This window comes from Erpetoichthys calabaricus, chromosome 1 (genome assembly GCF_900747795.2).
Source record: "Erpetoichthys calabaricus chromosome 1, fErpCal1.3, whole genome shotgun sequence".
Taxonomy (NCBI): domain Eukaryota; kingdom Metazoa; phylum Chordata; class Cladistia; order Polypteriformes; family Polypteridae; genus Erpetoichthys; species Erpetoichthys calabaricus.
This window is the reverse complement of record NC_041394.2, coordinates 72432478-72448639: the sequence shown is the minus strand read 5'-3', so window position 1 is coordinate 72448639 and position 16162 is coordinate 72432478. Positions and strand designations below refer to the sequence as shown.

At 38.4% G+C, this 16162-nt stretch overlaps 1 protein-coding gene across 1 annotated transcript; it reads left to right on the top strand.

The window, feature by feature from the left end:
• Positions 1-721: 721 nt before the first annotated feature.
• Positions 722-16128, top strand: LOC127526539 (alpha-N-acetylgalactosamine-specific lectin-like). Its single transcript, XM_051922236.1, has 5 exons — positions 722-772; positions 5935-6003; positions 8203-8327; positions 10981-11118; positions 15997-16128. Exons 2-5 carry the CDS (start codon positions 5955-5957, stop codon positions 16126-16128), a joined length of 444 nt encoding a protein of 147 aa, XP_051778196.1. The 5' UTR covers positions 722-772; positions 5935-5954.
• The last annotated feature ends 34 nt before the right edge of the window (positions 16129-16162 follow it).

The following is a 16162-nucleotide window of genomic DNA, read 5'->3' as shown; positions in this document are numbered from 1 at the left end:
CAACAGACGGATCGGGGCAGCAGTCACTATTACAATCTGTAGTGGTGAAGAAGGCACTGAGCCAGAAGGCAAAGCTCTCAGGTTACTAGTCAAACTATATGTCTACCCTCATATATGGTTATGAACTTTGGGTAATAGCCAAAAGAACGGGATCAGGGGTAGAAGCGGTTAAAATGAATTTTCTCCCCAGTGTGGCTGAGCTCTCTGTTAGGGACTTGGTGAGAAGTGCAGGCATCCAGAAGAGGATTGAAGTAAAGTCACTACCACTGTGCATCGAGAGGTGCCAACTGAGATGGTTCATGCAGCTGATACAAATATCTCCTGGAAGATCCAGATGGACTGGGAATGCCTTGCGATTCCAGAGTATGAGTTGGCAAGTGGGGATGGGAAAAGGGATGTATGGGCCTTACTGCTAAAACTGTTGCCTCAGCCACCCTGTCTGAGAGTTGTGGAAAAATGAATGAATTAATAATATGAAATATGACACATAGAGAAAATATAAATAAGGAAACATTGCTTATGTAAAGAAAATTATATTTTAATTATATTTTAAGGAAATAAGAGGAAATTGATCAATTTAAAGAAAAAACGGGAAGTACTACACCCACTCAGAAGGGAAGTGCAGTGTGGTACAAAATTTTAATCATTAAATGGGAGGGTCTGGGTATTAAAAATGAGTACTATATAAATAGAATGAGATTTGTAATAAAAGCAAGGTGATCTTGAAGACAGAGAAAAAGGTCTGAATCAGTGTCAATGCTGCTAAACTGCTGTAAGAATATTATTTCTCTATTACTTATATTTTGCATTTAATCCTTTTAACTTTGTATTTTGTATTTGTGCCTTAACAACATTTTAAACAATTTTAGTATTAATTTGGTTTAGATTGTTAAATTTTTATGGTCTCAGAAGTTTTGATGGGGTGGGTTTCAGCTTAGAGCAGGGGTCTTCATTCTAACCCTTTTCTTTATTAGTGCTGCTAATTAACTTGTTTTCCCTTTATTTTAATTGACTTGACTGAACTGCTTCATTTTTTTCCATAAATGCAGCCAAATAAAAATGAAATGTGAAGCGAGCCATCAGATGACCAGCTAGGTTGTATCCTCAAACTTCAACCAGTTGCTTAATTAGAAGCAAATTCCTGTTGATAATTAAAATCATTATTTTGTAATTAAACCTGTATATTAATTCAGGTGGTTGGTGGTCTCATTCTGCCACAGCAGACATTTCCAAAACTGTTGATTTACATTTTTCAAAGACCACTATTAAAATGTTTTGTGGACCTGAGCAGATCAACATTACTGAGATCCTCGCCTATTTATTTTCAGATATTGTATGGTGGGCACAGGTTGCTGGTCATGTGTTGGCTTGTTTTGTGTCTCATTATGTGTTTGGCTGCTAATTTTGGAAAAAAGGAAACAATTAAGGAGGCTGAGTCTAAATAGCAAGTCAATTAAAAATAAGGCAGAATCAGTTAATTAGCAGCAAAAGCTAGACCCTAATTGTGAAAATGGTTAGAATGAAAACCTGCAGCCACAGTAGCCAGGACTGTATTTGGAGACCCTGCCTTAATGGTTTCATTGAAGGGCTAGGTAGGATTAGGGATGTTAAACCCAGCTCTATGAGACATTGGCCTGCAACAGATAAGCAATTCTGTTAAAGTCTCAACATCAGTTGCTAGGATCAGTATTCTAGAACTGCAGATTGAACCCTAAGGGCTCTAAAGTGACCAATACTTCTATAACTTTCACCCCTTAGCCTGGGAAAGAGAACATTGATTACCTTGGTATCCCTCCAGGCCTGGATCTAAATAATGGCCACTTGACTCAAGCAACGACCAGTTAATAACAAAGACAGCCCTGCACCTCAGCCCACAGTGAGGCACCAAAAAATGATATTTTCATCAGCTGAAGGATGACATGCACAAAGTCAATGCTGCCACTTCAAGATTGTAACAAGTGGAAAGTGACGTGCCAAAAAGTGGATCCTTTGTCAATTCAGGGCAAACACTAGGAAGAAGATTAATCTATTCATATATTTTTCTCCACTCCAGGCACAATGATAATTATAATCCATCTTCCTTTCCCTGCCTTTCAAACTAGTTATGTATCATCTGCAAACTTAACTAGCTTATTATTTATACTACAAGTGCTTCCCGTCTAAGATGGGTTGAAATCTAATATAGACTTCAGTGTTACTGTTTGCAGTGCACCATGCAATGCATGCATCTATTACTGTATATGCCATTTTACATGGGATTTGTAAAGAAGTGTTAGTTTTGTTATCTGTTAGAATGACGGAGATAGACACGCAGACACCCTTTTATTAAGGTGGATACTTGTTAGGATCATTTGCATGTATTAAAAAAGACCTACGGCTCCAGTTCTGATCTCTGAGAAACAATACTTTTAACATGACTCAATTCTGAAAAATTTCGCCACACCATAGCTCTTTGTTGCCAGTGCTTAAGCTAGTTTTGCACCCACATACACACTGCATTTGGAATTCTCACTTCCTTTTGTTTGACTGCCAGACTTTCATGTGGTACTTAATCAAAAGGCTTCTGAATATCTCTCTATTATAAAAAAAAAATCCTGGGAGAGAAAGACTAGGGAGACGAGATGTGATCTTCACGTGAAGATCACGGAAGACACTTAAAAGACCCGCGAGACGAAAAAGATTGGCCACGGAGCGTCTCATGGGGACCTTAAACATGAGACTTTGTACCAAGATTTTGACCCAGGACCGTCTCGCGGGGACGTAGAACATGAGATTCTTGCAAGACACACCCTACTTACAACCAATATCAAATAAGACCACGGGCAGCAAAACACTCAGTCGTGTCAAAGGCTTTGAGCACACACAGATCCAGGGCTCTCAGCACATATAAAGCGAAGAAGAAAGTGCAGTGCGGAGAAAAGAGACTTAAAAGCGTTGGAGAGAAAAAGTGCAAAAAAGAAAAAGAATAATCGAGGTGCAAATTCAGAAAATAAGGAAAGTAATAATCAGCCCGGAACAAGTGGAATTGAAAAAAAAGCACGTCCAATCGGGCTCAGAATTAAAAGACAAAGAGTAAAAGACAAAGTAGAACTTCATAAAGATGTTCAAAAACGTTGGCGCTATACACATACAGACAGGGCCGGATTTTCCTATAGGCTAACTAGGCTTCAGCCTAGGGCCTCAAGATCAAGAGGGGCCTACATTCAAATTGTTAGCAAAATTAAAATTACACTATTCTAAAAACAGTGAACACTAAAACACTGAACCGAAAATAAGGAGAAATTCTACGCATATGACTAATAAACAAACATAAAAATGTATTGGTTAATCACAGTAATGATGTATTTTATTATCTCTCATGTAATTTACAAACTTAAAAATGGAAGGTGAAGGGGCCTCATAAGTGGAATAGCCTAGGGCCTCTTTTCATATAAATCCGGCCCTGCATACAGAGCAGGTTAGAGATTATGAAGGCAGTGGACTTTGAAAGGGTAAAAAAAAAACGATGGCGCGATACACATGCAGAGAAAGGTAAAGAATATGAAAGCAATAAAATTCGAAAGTATTGTAGTGTCCCAGGCAGGCTGAACCCTTTTTTTTTTTTTTTGAGTGACTGTTAGGTTTGATTGAGGGAGGGCGGAGTACAGCACGGAAGACTGACAGCGGGGTGTTGATTGATGTGGTAAGGGGGGAGTGGGGGTTGGAGAGGGTGCTAGAAAGTTGTGTTTGGGGTTATGAAGTCAGCATTCTTTTTCTTGATTGTTCAAGTATAACTTTTGTGAGACTTTACTACGTCTGTCTGTTTTTTTTTTTTTTTTTACTTCTTCTCTTTTCAAGCCGGACGCGGAGGTCGCTACAGTATCAAAAAAAGATAGTAAAGATCGCATTAGCACAAACAAAAGGAAATTATTACTCGAAAAAAGGGAAAATAATCATCACGGACCAGGTGTAATTGAAAAAATAGCAGGACAAAGCGAGGTCAGAAATAAAAGACAAAGAGTATAAAACAAAGTAAAATGTCATAAAGAGGTTAAAAAACAAAGGGGGCCAAACACATGCAGAGCAGGTTATAGATAATGAAAACAGTGGATTTCAAAAGACTCAAAAAAAAAACGTAAGCGCGAAACACATGCAGAGCAAGATGCAGAATATGGACGCAGAAAAAAATGAAGTGTCAAAAAAAAAAGTAAACATTGCATTAGCGCAAACAAAGAGAAATTATTACTTGGAGAAATAACGAAAAGGCGAATAGAGATTGAATATATGGACACAGGTGATATGTCTGAAGTATGTACATATTGTAAGGCTTTGAAGTTTAAGTCAGAGAATTTCAAAAACGGGGTTTACCTCACATGCATTTATTGGTTACTTTGCAAAAAAAATTATTAACTGCTGATGTTGTAGATTGTTTTGTCTGTGCTGAAATTCCAAACAGAATAACCTATCCTGAATTATGGTACAAAGTCATTAAACACATGTCTCACGGACCTCATTTAAAAGATTCAGCACGTTGGGACTCTAAAGATTCCAAATATTGTTTTTAAAGAAGTTCTGAAATAAAAGTGAAACTAATGAAATAGCAAAAATTCAAAGAAAAAAAACTTTTAAAAGTGTGTATCTGGAAAACCAAACACGGGGGTTGGCGAGCGAAGCTAGCAGAGGGTAAAGCCCCCTAGTCAATATAAATAATATCATACTCATCCCTCTGGTTATATGCATTTGGTGCTTAATGAAACCTGATGTCCCTAGTTAAACCCAATCTAACTAGTTGCTAATACATGTACAAGTTCCTTGTACTCTTTCATAATAAATGCTTCCATTATCTAATCTCTGATGCGTTCAGGTTTACTAACTATGACCTTTATATACTGGGGTAACATTTTCTATGTCCAAATCTGTAGGAAATTCCCCAGAGTGCAGTGATTTTTTAAGTACACGTCAAAGTTTTATTTATATATTCAATAACCTCCGTAAACAGCTGAGGATCAGTGTTATCTGTTCCTGGTGATTTGTTTGATTTCATCCTTTTTCATCAAAACAGCACTTCTCTCACTACAATTTCCAGATCACTCAGCACCTCATATGTGGTTACCATTGGAAAGTTATTGACTTCTTCACATGTGTAAACCTCAGACAAAAAATTGCCCTAATGAGTATAGATAATGTCTTACAACAGCTGAGGCCTGGGTTAGATAGATAGATAGATAGATAGATAGATAGATAGATAGATAGATAGATAGATAGATAGATAGATAGATAGATAGATAGATAGATAGATAGATAGATAGATACTTTATTTGGCCCCAGGGGGAAATTTAGTTTTTGGAAGAAACTCTTTAAATAAATAAACAGATAGATAAACATATACATTCATACACACTATGGCCTGATCACACACCAGGATGACTAAATAGATAGATAACTAGATAGAATTCAGAAAACATTCACTTACTTTCAACACACAGTACTGCGTTGTAGATTTAATTTTAAATGGATACATTTGCCATGTCACATCCAGTTACAAAATCAGTGTCTTTTAATAGGTGGGTTTGTTCTGTCCATATTAATTGTCACCCCTTGAATTATAGGTCTTTGTTCTTACTCAAGCCCATATCATGCCTTCTGACTCAAAATGTCTGCAGAGGTGAGTCTGGAGAAATGTCAATGCCTCTGATTTGCACCTTTGTTATCAGATCAAGCCCAGTCAGATTCTGGTACAACCTGGAGTTAATTTGCTTAGTTTGGAATGCAAGCTGGGGTTTAGCATAGCTGGATGCCTGCATCCAAGGTTAAATCTGCTTTCTTAAGAGGCCTGGTGTTCCACAAAATCCTAGCAGAATGGGCAATACCCATTATGTCTTACCCTGAATACTTTCTGAATCCACGGTATGTTATCATTGGAATGATTTTTAAAATTTTCAATTTTTTTTTCAGTAGGTACTTAAAGCTCAAAAATGAAGATTCCAGTCACCACCCTGCTGCTGATTATGATGGCCTTTCACGGTAAATTATGTTCAGGATCTAATGCTTCATGACATAAGCCAATATTTATAGACAGTACAGATTTTTAAATAAAGTGATACAAGTTCTAATATTGTACAGGTATGAAGCCAGATTTCTGCAGACACACATGGCTGAGTGTCCATGAAGAAGTGGCCTCAAGAAACAAAGCTCTGTGTTTTCATTAGATTTAGTGGGTTCAGAGAAACGATGCATAGATGGATTGAATCTCACATTTCTTGTTTCGTGCTTCTCTTTACAACAGCAAAAGGTAGAATGAAAAGTTGAAATCAACTCACTCATCACCATTACTGCCTCAGTAATAATAATAAAACTTGGACATTTTCAAGTATGTCTGCCTGGAAACCATTCAGTGCAATGTTACTTGAACCTTAACATTTATAAATATGAGTAAAAATAAAAAGTGTTCCTATTGCAGTTTCCTTTAGTTGCTGATATGGGTGGCACAGTGGTGAAGTTCTTACTACTGCTGCCACACATCTTCAGAGTCACATTTGCATGTTTTTCCCAGGTTTATATATTTCTTTGCCTTGTTAGTCTTCCCAGTGATGTACATGTTGGGTCAACTAGCCATTCCAAATTGGAGGGGGCACAGATGTAGCCTGTTGGTGTTTGTTTACTGCCTTGCACTCCAACCTCTGCAACATCTAACTGAATTAAGATGCTTGGTTAATGTGCTGGGTTGCTTTCCTTCTGTCATCTCAGAACATCTGAAGGCATGCCCTCAAGCTCCACAGTCTCATTGTCTTCTGAATGCTCCTAGAAGCAACACGGTCTAACTGTCTTAAGGATGCTCCAAGAGATATCACTTTTGGCACTCGTGGATCATCTGGTCCCCTACTGAACTGTTCCACTTAGATATTCTCAACATTTTTATCTCATTTTTCCTCCTAGTTGTATGTTTTGACCCCAAGAAGGTTTTGTTTTTGTATTTTTTGGCCAGTATGAGTGAATGTGTGTCTAGTGTTATTCTTACCTGTGCCTGATGCTACAATGCCAGGATGGAAACTAAAAACAGTTGTGAATTTATTATGAACATATTATTCAGTATTTTCTAAAAGTCATTCTTGCTAAAACTATTAATGTAGAATGTAAGACTAATTTAAAAATGCTGCATCTCCAGCTGTATTTTACACTGTCTGAAATGCCAGCCTTGGCTTTGTGAGTGCTGAGCCCAAATGGTGTTTTCACTTTTCTATTTCAAGCTGAGCTCAGCTGGGCTACATGGGTCTTTGGTGGGCATAACGGGTCACTGTTATTCCTTGTTTGTGTGGAGATTTGCTTTTCTAGAATTATAGCCAGCATGGAGGGGCAAATGTTGGATTGCTTTTTGTCTGGTAGTTCTCTTTAGATCAGTCTTTTAAGATCCACTCAAAGGATCACTAGGATGTATAAGTCCCTCGCTCACTCAAGCCATTTAATGTGGTTTCAGCGTTAATGAGTGACACCTCTAAGGCACAGCCCACTGGGAGAAGACTTGGGCAGTCCCAGGATGTACAGGAGAATTTCTATGTCTTACATCTGATGCTAAGCATTGAATGGCCTTGTCTCTCCAAATCTATGCATTGCCACCACAACCCTTACCAGAGCAATCGATTGTGAAAATCATCAAAACCAAAGGCTGTCTGCATAAGTCACAGAAGGTAAAGTAAAAGGCCCACACCTGGCCAGAATGAAGAAAGCTTTGACCACTAACCCTAGCACTCAGATGCCACTGCTACAAGTAACTGATGGGATTTCTCAAGGCAAATAGCTACTCTGGAAGAGAAATACACCATGACGGCCATCAGCAGTTTGTAAAAGATTCATTCATGCATGTAGTTTAAGCCTTTCAAACAACGGCAAAGCTCGATATTGCAAAGTGGGTGGGCCTGGGAAGAATTGAGTGGGTAAGCCATAAACCATTCCATGGGAGTCGGGGGAGTCCTTTGAGGTGATTGAGGGGGCTAAAATGATTGATAAATAATGGTTAACATAAATGAAACAGAAGCATTTGGGGGACCTGGCATCTAAATGGGGGGGCCTGGCTTCGTCACGGCTTTCAAAGAGAGAACTCCCTGAGGAAGTCTTTCTTGTCCATGTAATTCTAGTAAATCTAATATTTAGAAGTGTGTAACTGTACTTAGTAAGTGAGAAATGCAAACATTATTCTAAAATATGTATATTTTATTTATACTTTAGAATCTAGTAGTGGAATACCCATTAAGAAGCGTAATTGTGATGAAATTTGCCCAGAGAACTTTGTTGATTTTCTGGGTCATTGTTATCAATATTTCGGAAAGGAGACAACTTGGAGTGAAGCAGAGGTTAGTAAACATTTTTTTTAAGTCTAATTCTGTTTTGCTTTGTTTTTTCAACTACTCTTAAAGATTTTATGCTCACTAAACTAGCATCTTCAATTATTTAATAATTAAACCCTACTACTAAACCCTGGAACAGTTTGATCCAAGTCCACATTTGCACATTTAGTGACAGGAACAAGATTTTCAGGTTCCTAATCTTGATCTACCTGCACAGTGTTCATATTAGTATCATTTACCATTATGTAATTTTAAGAAATATAACAAACTTTCCTTGTTGTGTAGAGTGTAAACTGTTCATTCATTTTATGAGCTCATATTTTACATATCAGGATTGTGAAGAGGCAGAGGCTATACCAGCATCAAGTTCTGGACAGCAGGGAGCCCTGGATGAGTCTCAGTCATGCATAGAACTGGCAATTAACTTCACATTCATTAAGTTGTGATGTGAGAGAAATTTGAAAAATCAAGTTACATCCAACACAAATATTTGCACTTCGCATAGATTGTAGTCAAGCTGGAAACCACAGTCATTGTCTCTGCATTACTGAGGCAGGCACTGTGTCACCTTGCTATGTGTTTACAATTTTTAATCAGAAAATTAAATATTACACATTTCTTTTTTTGTATGCATTAAGTATGCAACTCTGTATTTATGTCAAGTGAATACAGAGGTTAAATCTAAAAAGCTAGACAAGAAATTTACTGCCCGAAAACAAAGCCAAACTTTACCATCAAAAATCTTAAAGCTAGGTTGAAACATGGTAGCTTGTGTACCTGGGTTGCCTGTCCACAACACTTCTGTTTTTATTTCCAGATCCTTGCCTACTACAAAATAGCCAAGTAATTAAAATAAATTAAATCCACTTGGAAGAAATGGTGGTAAGGGGCCTGAGCGTAACAGTAGAGCTCAAAGGCTTATACATAACTACTAAAAGAAGCCTTGAATTGCAAATGAATACAATGAACAGAGCTGGAGACAGGTTCTAAACAAAACCAGACATAGTGAAGGCTAAAAAATAAAAAGAGAACTGCCATGGACACATCAGAGCAGTCCATGACAGCAATGACTGGCATTCTATCCTGCCTTGTTTTCTCTAGTGAAGAAGAAGGTCAGAAAGTGAACAAATGGACAGATGAATTGAAGCATTTTGATTGTTACTTAGAGCTTACTTGTGTGGCTACCAGAATGATCCTCTGATATGAACAAAATTGGTTAATCAATCACTCGGCTTTAAATACAAGGTTTCTTATAATGTTGTCGTTCCCACCATGTCTTTGTAAGCTAAACTAAAGCCTTAATGGCTGGTGTCATTGAAAGAAATGCCCAATAAAGTCATGGAAACACTGGATAAATTGACTCTTTGATAGTATATTAAATTATGATATTCAAAGATTTTTGATAGCTCTCTGAAATCTGCTTACACATCTCAGCTGGAGTTATACCCCCATTTCTACCATCCATGAGCTGCCATGACACATTACTTTCAAACTAGGATGGGACTAAGACAGGTTGAATTCTAAGTAATTAATGCAGTGTTACCTTGGTGTTAACGTTTGCAGTGCACTGTCTATTTGTGTTTATATGGAATGTACTTTGCAATGCATGTAGTAATAAAATGCATTACATTTATCATTCCACTAGATAGCACATCACTAACATTTGTAGCATTGAAAGGCATTACATCAAATGTTTGTTGTGTTGGAATGACAAATGCAATTATATGACATTTGAAAAGGGTCTCATAAAAGCAGTGTTAATGCTTGAGATGCACCATCTGTTGAAATGACAGAGATACAGCAACCAGACAGACACTTATCCTTTTATTTAGATAATTGCTCATCTTAGGTACAGAAGTTCTTTTAAATATTTTGTAAAATAAGTTGAATTTATAAATGATAGTGTGCACAGCTATCTGCTACTGCTAGATTTTGATGTTGTCAGCCTCACATATAAAGCACCATAATCTAACACTCCATTGTTTCCATTGTTCAAGGTAATGTTCATGATGCTTCTCTTTTTTACAAATTTGTGACAGCGGAGATTCTCCGTCTAAAGTCATGGCTGATTTGTGCTCATGTTACACTTGGATCTCAATGGATCTCTGCTCTAAGAATTTGCTGGCCTTGTTATATTTCTCTGTTCTGCTGAAAACTGACCTTCTTACCGTTCATCTGGGATTTTTATTTGATCCCGCTTAAATATATCTTTGTTCATCTGAATTTTACTGTGGCCCTGATTTGTTTTTGCATTTTCAATTTGTTGTTGCCTTTTCTCATTAGCTTTTGTTTTCTCATTTGCTTTTGCGTATTCAGCTACTCTGATCTTTCTGATTTGTTTTGTGTTTCCAATTTGTTTTTGTGTTTCCTCATTTGTTTTTGCACATTCAATTTGTTGTTGCATTTCCAATTTGTCTTTGCACATTCTGACTTGCTTTTGTGTATTCAATTTGTTTTTGTGTTTTCTGATTTGTTTTTGCATGATTCAATAAATGCACATGTGAAGGATAGCTTCATCATTTGTTTTTTTTTTAATAATTATCCTATTTGCCTTGTAAAACACTTTGTACTAGTTGTTTCAGTAATCTGACAAATTTTTAAATAAGTTTTATAATTTTGCTTCATTGTCAAAGTAAATAATTTGCTAATACGATTTTAGGAAAACTGCAAACACTATGAAGGCCATCTTGCCTCAGTTCCCAGTGCTGAAGTCAACAATTTTATCATTTCGCTAATTAAAAAGAGCAATGGCAACACATTAGCAGCAACATGGCTCGGAGGATATAACACAGTCAAGGTAAGCAAATAATTCTCTAACACATTTTCATTTAACTCATTTTTTCTGGTACATTAACTGCATTTTTTCTTCAAACAGTTTCCTTCCATTGCTTAAACCTGTTGTGTCCTGGTTAGCTGGAATGAGCACAGGGCATGATTCCAGTTCACTGCAGGGCACACACATACCCACACACACTCACAGAAGTGCAAGGACAGGGTGAGGAAAGTGGTGTCTGGTAAGGACACCACTGGAAACAAGAGGAGTTCCACACAGAAACGCCACTGGCTGGGAATCACTCGAAGGTCCAGTGCTAGTGTCTGTATCACTGTGCTGTGTGAGCTGTCTGGCCTCTTCTGAATATGACAGGATTACATAATATTCTTACTGGACACTACTGCTGACATGCTGTATGGATGGAAACATCAATTGCAGCCATGAATATGGTGCCAACAAAGAATGGAAGGTAATGCAAAGTAGAAAGAATAAGTAAAGTCCACTGAAACCTCAGTTGAGAAGTGAGCTGATATAAAAGCTTTGTAGGGCACAAAACGTATGGCTCAGAAATAAAAACTAGTGTCCATACAAATCAGCACACAGGCAGGTCCATGAACAAGATTTACAAGGCACTCTTTCAGAGATCAAAATGTGCTATTTCAGCACTTTGGTGTGTTAAAAAATAAAGCCTGCAATGCCACTCTCTAGCTGTGCAGAAGAAAAAAATATTTCTCTTCTGAAATAATATACATAGTATTATACATGACGGGCGGCACGGTGGCGCAGTGGTAGCGCTGCTGCCTCGCAGTTAGGAGACCCGGGTTCGCTTCCCAGGTCCTCCCTGCGTGGAGTTTTCCTGTTCTCGCCGTGTCTGCGTGGGTTTCCTCCGGGTGCTCCGGTGTCCTCCCACAGTCCAAAGACATGCAGGTTAGGTGGATTGGTAATTCTAAATTGGCCCTAGTGTGTGCTTGGTGTGTGGGTGTGTTTGTGTGTGTCCTGCGGTGGGTTGGCACCCTGCCCGGGATTGGTTCCTGCCTTGTGCCCTGTGTTGGCTGGGATTGGCTCCAGCAGACCCCCGTGACCCTGTGTTCAGATTCAACGGGTTGGAAAATGGATGGATGGATTATACATGACTGGTTTGATTTTAATTACTAAATCATGTTACCACCTTGCCAATCTATATTTGACCATGGCAGAATAAATATTTCCAGGAAGAAAGAAAAACAGAAAAGCACCAAACCAAGCAATGGAAGAGAACCCTGGTATCTACATCTCTTGTGCATATGTTAAGCATAAGGCACATTCTCTTACCCTTTGCCCCTCGTCCCACCCAACTTGTGTCGCAGTCACATGATTGCTTGGGCAGGACCTTAAAGGGTGCTTGGGATTAACTTGGGATATCCTTTTAAAAAATATCTGACTCTCCTCCAAAAACCCTAATCACTATTATATTTCGTTTAAATGTGTGCGTTTATTATATCTTACAAAAGTGTTGTGTTATAGATCTGGCACCTGACCCCTGCTGACACTTCTGTTCTCACAAATGGCCAAGGTACTTTTCTTCACATGTTTTGAAAGTCCCCTGATCTTTTCCTTCTTGTTCTTTGTCTACCACTCTCATTCCTGGATCCACTCCATTAGTCTTCTCTCACCCAATTCTTTCTCATCTTACACCACTCTGCTCCGCCTCTAACTTCTCTACTACAGAGACTCTTCACTCCACCACCATGGGTGCTCTCACGGTCAGGCTGGCAGTGGCTACATACCCCTTAAGTTTTTCTTCAGATTGCTGGAAGTCCTCAGTCTACATGCAGGGCCCTTCAACTGGCGGCCAGTGGGCAACAATCAGCTTGTAAAAAAAATTACCTGGCCCGTTAAAATGCATTTACAGTATAATCACAGATAAACTTGTTTTCTTGGCTCTCCCCTTGCTGTCATGTTACATTTAGAGTTCTCGGAAGTGCGCACTTAGAAGCTTCGCTAAGTGGCGAGATTGCACTTCTCCTCTTTTTCAACTAGCAAATATCTGCAAACATGTCTTAATCAAACTTAAAAAAAGTGAAGAATTGACGATGAAAATAAATAGCTTAATAATAATTGGTGTAAGAAATATCTGTTTGTACCTCTTTTAACAAAACCCATGGGTCTGATCTGTAACAAGTCTGCTGCTTTCACAAAAGAATACAACTTGAGAAGGCATTTTAATACAAAGCACACAAACTTTGACACAAATTTTCCAGCAGGCTCAGATATTTGTAAGTGTAAAGTGCAAAGCCTACTAATGAGCTATGAAAGCAGACGAGATATTGTGGTTCAACCATGTTCTGAGCAGGAAAAGGCTGCAGAAGCCTCCCTCTGTGTAGCATGGAATTTCAAAATAAAGAAAAAAAACGTTCACTGACCTCTTAGGCACAGCCATCAGCAGTGTGTCTCTCTGGCGGAGAGAGCGTTGACCTTGTTGAGAGGTTTACTTACCTCAGCAGTGACATTCATGTCTCTGGTGACTCTTCCTATGAAGTCAGTAGATGGATTGTGAGAGCATAGGTGGTCATGAGGTCACTGGAAAGGGGGGTTTTGCGCTCCCAATATCTGTGCAAAAGGATGAAGGTCCAAATCTTTAGAGTCCTGGTGCTTCCTGTCTTGCTATATTGTTGCAAGACATGAATGCTATCCAGTGACATGAAACAAAGACTGAACGTCTTCAGTACTGTGTCTCTTCGGAGAATCCTTGGGTACCGTTGATTTGATTTTGTGCCAAATGAGTGGTTGCTCATGGAGTCCCAAATGAGACACATTACCTGCATTGTGAGGGAGCGACAGTTATGGCACTATGGCCATGTGACGCGATTCCCCAGGGGTGATCCAGCTCAGAGGATCCTCATTGTTGAGACCCGAGTGGCTGAACCAGGCTAAGGAGACACCCATGTAATACCTGGCTGCAGTAGATAGATGGTCATTTCCGGAGGGTGGGACTGGACCGTGTGTCTGCCTGGGGGGGTTGCCAACCAGGATCCTGAGCTGTTGTGTAGTGTGATGGGTGCAGCAACATGCTGTACCAGTGCATGCTCCCTATCCTGACCTGACCTGACCTGATCTCAAATTTTATAAAAGTACTTCATTAATCATTCTGATAAAAATTCAGTCAGAAGGACTTCATTTTAGACATTTTTAGATTTTATGGTCTATAACAAGATATATACTGTTACCATCCAAAATTTTGTAAATACTATGATTTATAATTTTGCTAATATCAACCACCTCTAACAAACAGCAACATTTCTGCTGGAAAGCAATGGCTTCCTCTGTAGTGTTCTCCCATGAACGCAAGTCTTGTTCAGTGTGTTTCATTATAGTGCACACATGGTCGTAGACTTTGACAACTTCAAGATATTTCTGCAGGTCCTTTGTTGTTACATTAGGGTTCTTTCTCATCTCCCTCAGCACCATACACTGCACTCTGATTGTGATCTTTGTAGGACACTCACTTCTAATTAACTTCCTCAGATTGCAGACAGTTTGTTTAACTGTTAACTGATGAACACCTTGGTCATTACAAATGCTTTTCTACCCTTTTCTAGTTTTATGCATCTCTACAATTCTCCAAGGACCTCTGATATTTGTTGTTTTATACTATTGTCTTTTCATTTTGAACATTAAAACATTTGTTTTTCCCTTCAGTTTTTTGGAGTATCATAGTTGTGATTATTTCTAATGACATGTATAAAGCTGCTGGTTCTGCTTAGGACTTTCTTTTCTTTTTTCTCAATTTTTTGTCGTAATAAGCAGTGACTAATTCCTTTAGTGATGGTTATTCCATCTTTTATTGACCTCACTAGCCTAGATATTTATATACTTTTTCCAGCCTGGACTGTGAATGTTTAAATGATGTGTCCAGTATAGACAGGGGGAATCCAAATGTTTGTGTATTAAAAGTTTAAATAGATTATGTTTGCCTACTATTGTAACTTAGTTGAAGATTTATCCGCATTAGTATGAGTAATTAATGGAGAAATCCAGGTACTTCCAAAGGGTAAAGAAGTTTTTTCTTGCAATGTTTAGCATATATCTAACGTTTTGTAGTTCTTCTGTTTGTTGTGATGTTTTGGTTGAATTGCCCAATATATTATTGCCTCATTTAATTCCTATTTCACTTCATAATTTTTAACATAGCTGTTTCAACTAACTAAGCTTTTGGGGGTCAAGCAACACATTCAATGCACACCGTGAAAGTCTTGTCTGAGCATCTTAGCACTTGAGTGCTAAACACAACAATGAAAACTGAGGTTGATTCTTTTTGGATTACTTCTGAATGAAAACATTCCTCCAAAAGTACCTCAAATGACTAGTCAAAAAATAAAAATCCAAAAATCCATCCATCCATTTCTAAACTAGCCTGAGCTGTCAGCATTTGACATGTGGGAGAAACTGGACAGGGCATACTCGTGTACACCACTATGCTTATACCAAGCCACTTTAGTGTCTCATTTTACTTTAGCACAAGCAGAGTTGATTAAATCAGAGTACCAGGCACAAGAAGAAAGTGCATATTCCACAAAGACAAACAAATGCAGAAAAATTACACTAAAACAGTAAGGATTTTACACAGTGTTAAGGAAACACCTTATGGGAAAACTGCATTTGTGGTATATGTGCAACTCCTCCCATTACATAATAGCTGCATAACTGGCAAGGCCAGGCAGACCAATAAGATGGACAGTTGTAGAATAGGATGGACAGTTGTAGAAGCAAGTGGCACATGGAAGACAGGACCATCAGCCGGATCCAGACTCATCCCTGACAGCAAAATATGGCACGTGCAATGATGCAATCCACAAAGAAAAATCAAAAAAGATGTCACTTTCATCAACCTTCAAGTCAAAAGTTATTTGTTTTTCATTTTAGGATGGTACCTTTATGTGGACAGATGGATCAAAATTTGGCTTCCAGCATTGGAATGAAAATCAACCTGACAATTATGGAGGATATGAGCACTGTGTTCACATCATTGGTGGCAGTAAGGAGCCCATCTATTAAACTGCTATAAATATCTATAAAATAATAGAAAGCA

Bases quoted from the DNA above. Each gene is read 5' to 3' on its own strand.
- LOC127526539 (XM_051922236.1), top strand. From the start codon at position 5,955: ATGAAGATTCCAGTCACCACCCTGCTGCTGATTATGATGGCCTTTCAC. The intron at 8,328-10,980 runs GTTAGTAAACAT...ATACGATTTTAG, and splicing joins CAACTTGGAGTGAAGCAGAG to GAAAACTGCAAACACTATGA. The intron at 11,119-15,996 runs GTAAGCAAATAA...TTTTCATTTTAG, and splicing joins GAGGATATAACACAGTCAAG to GATGGTACCTTTATGTGGAC.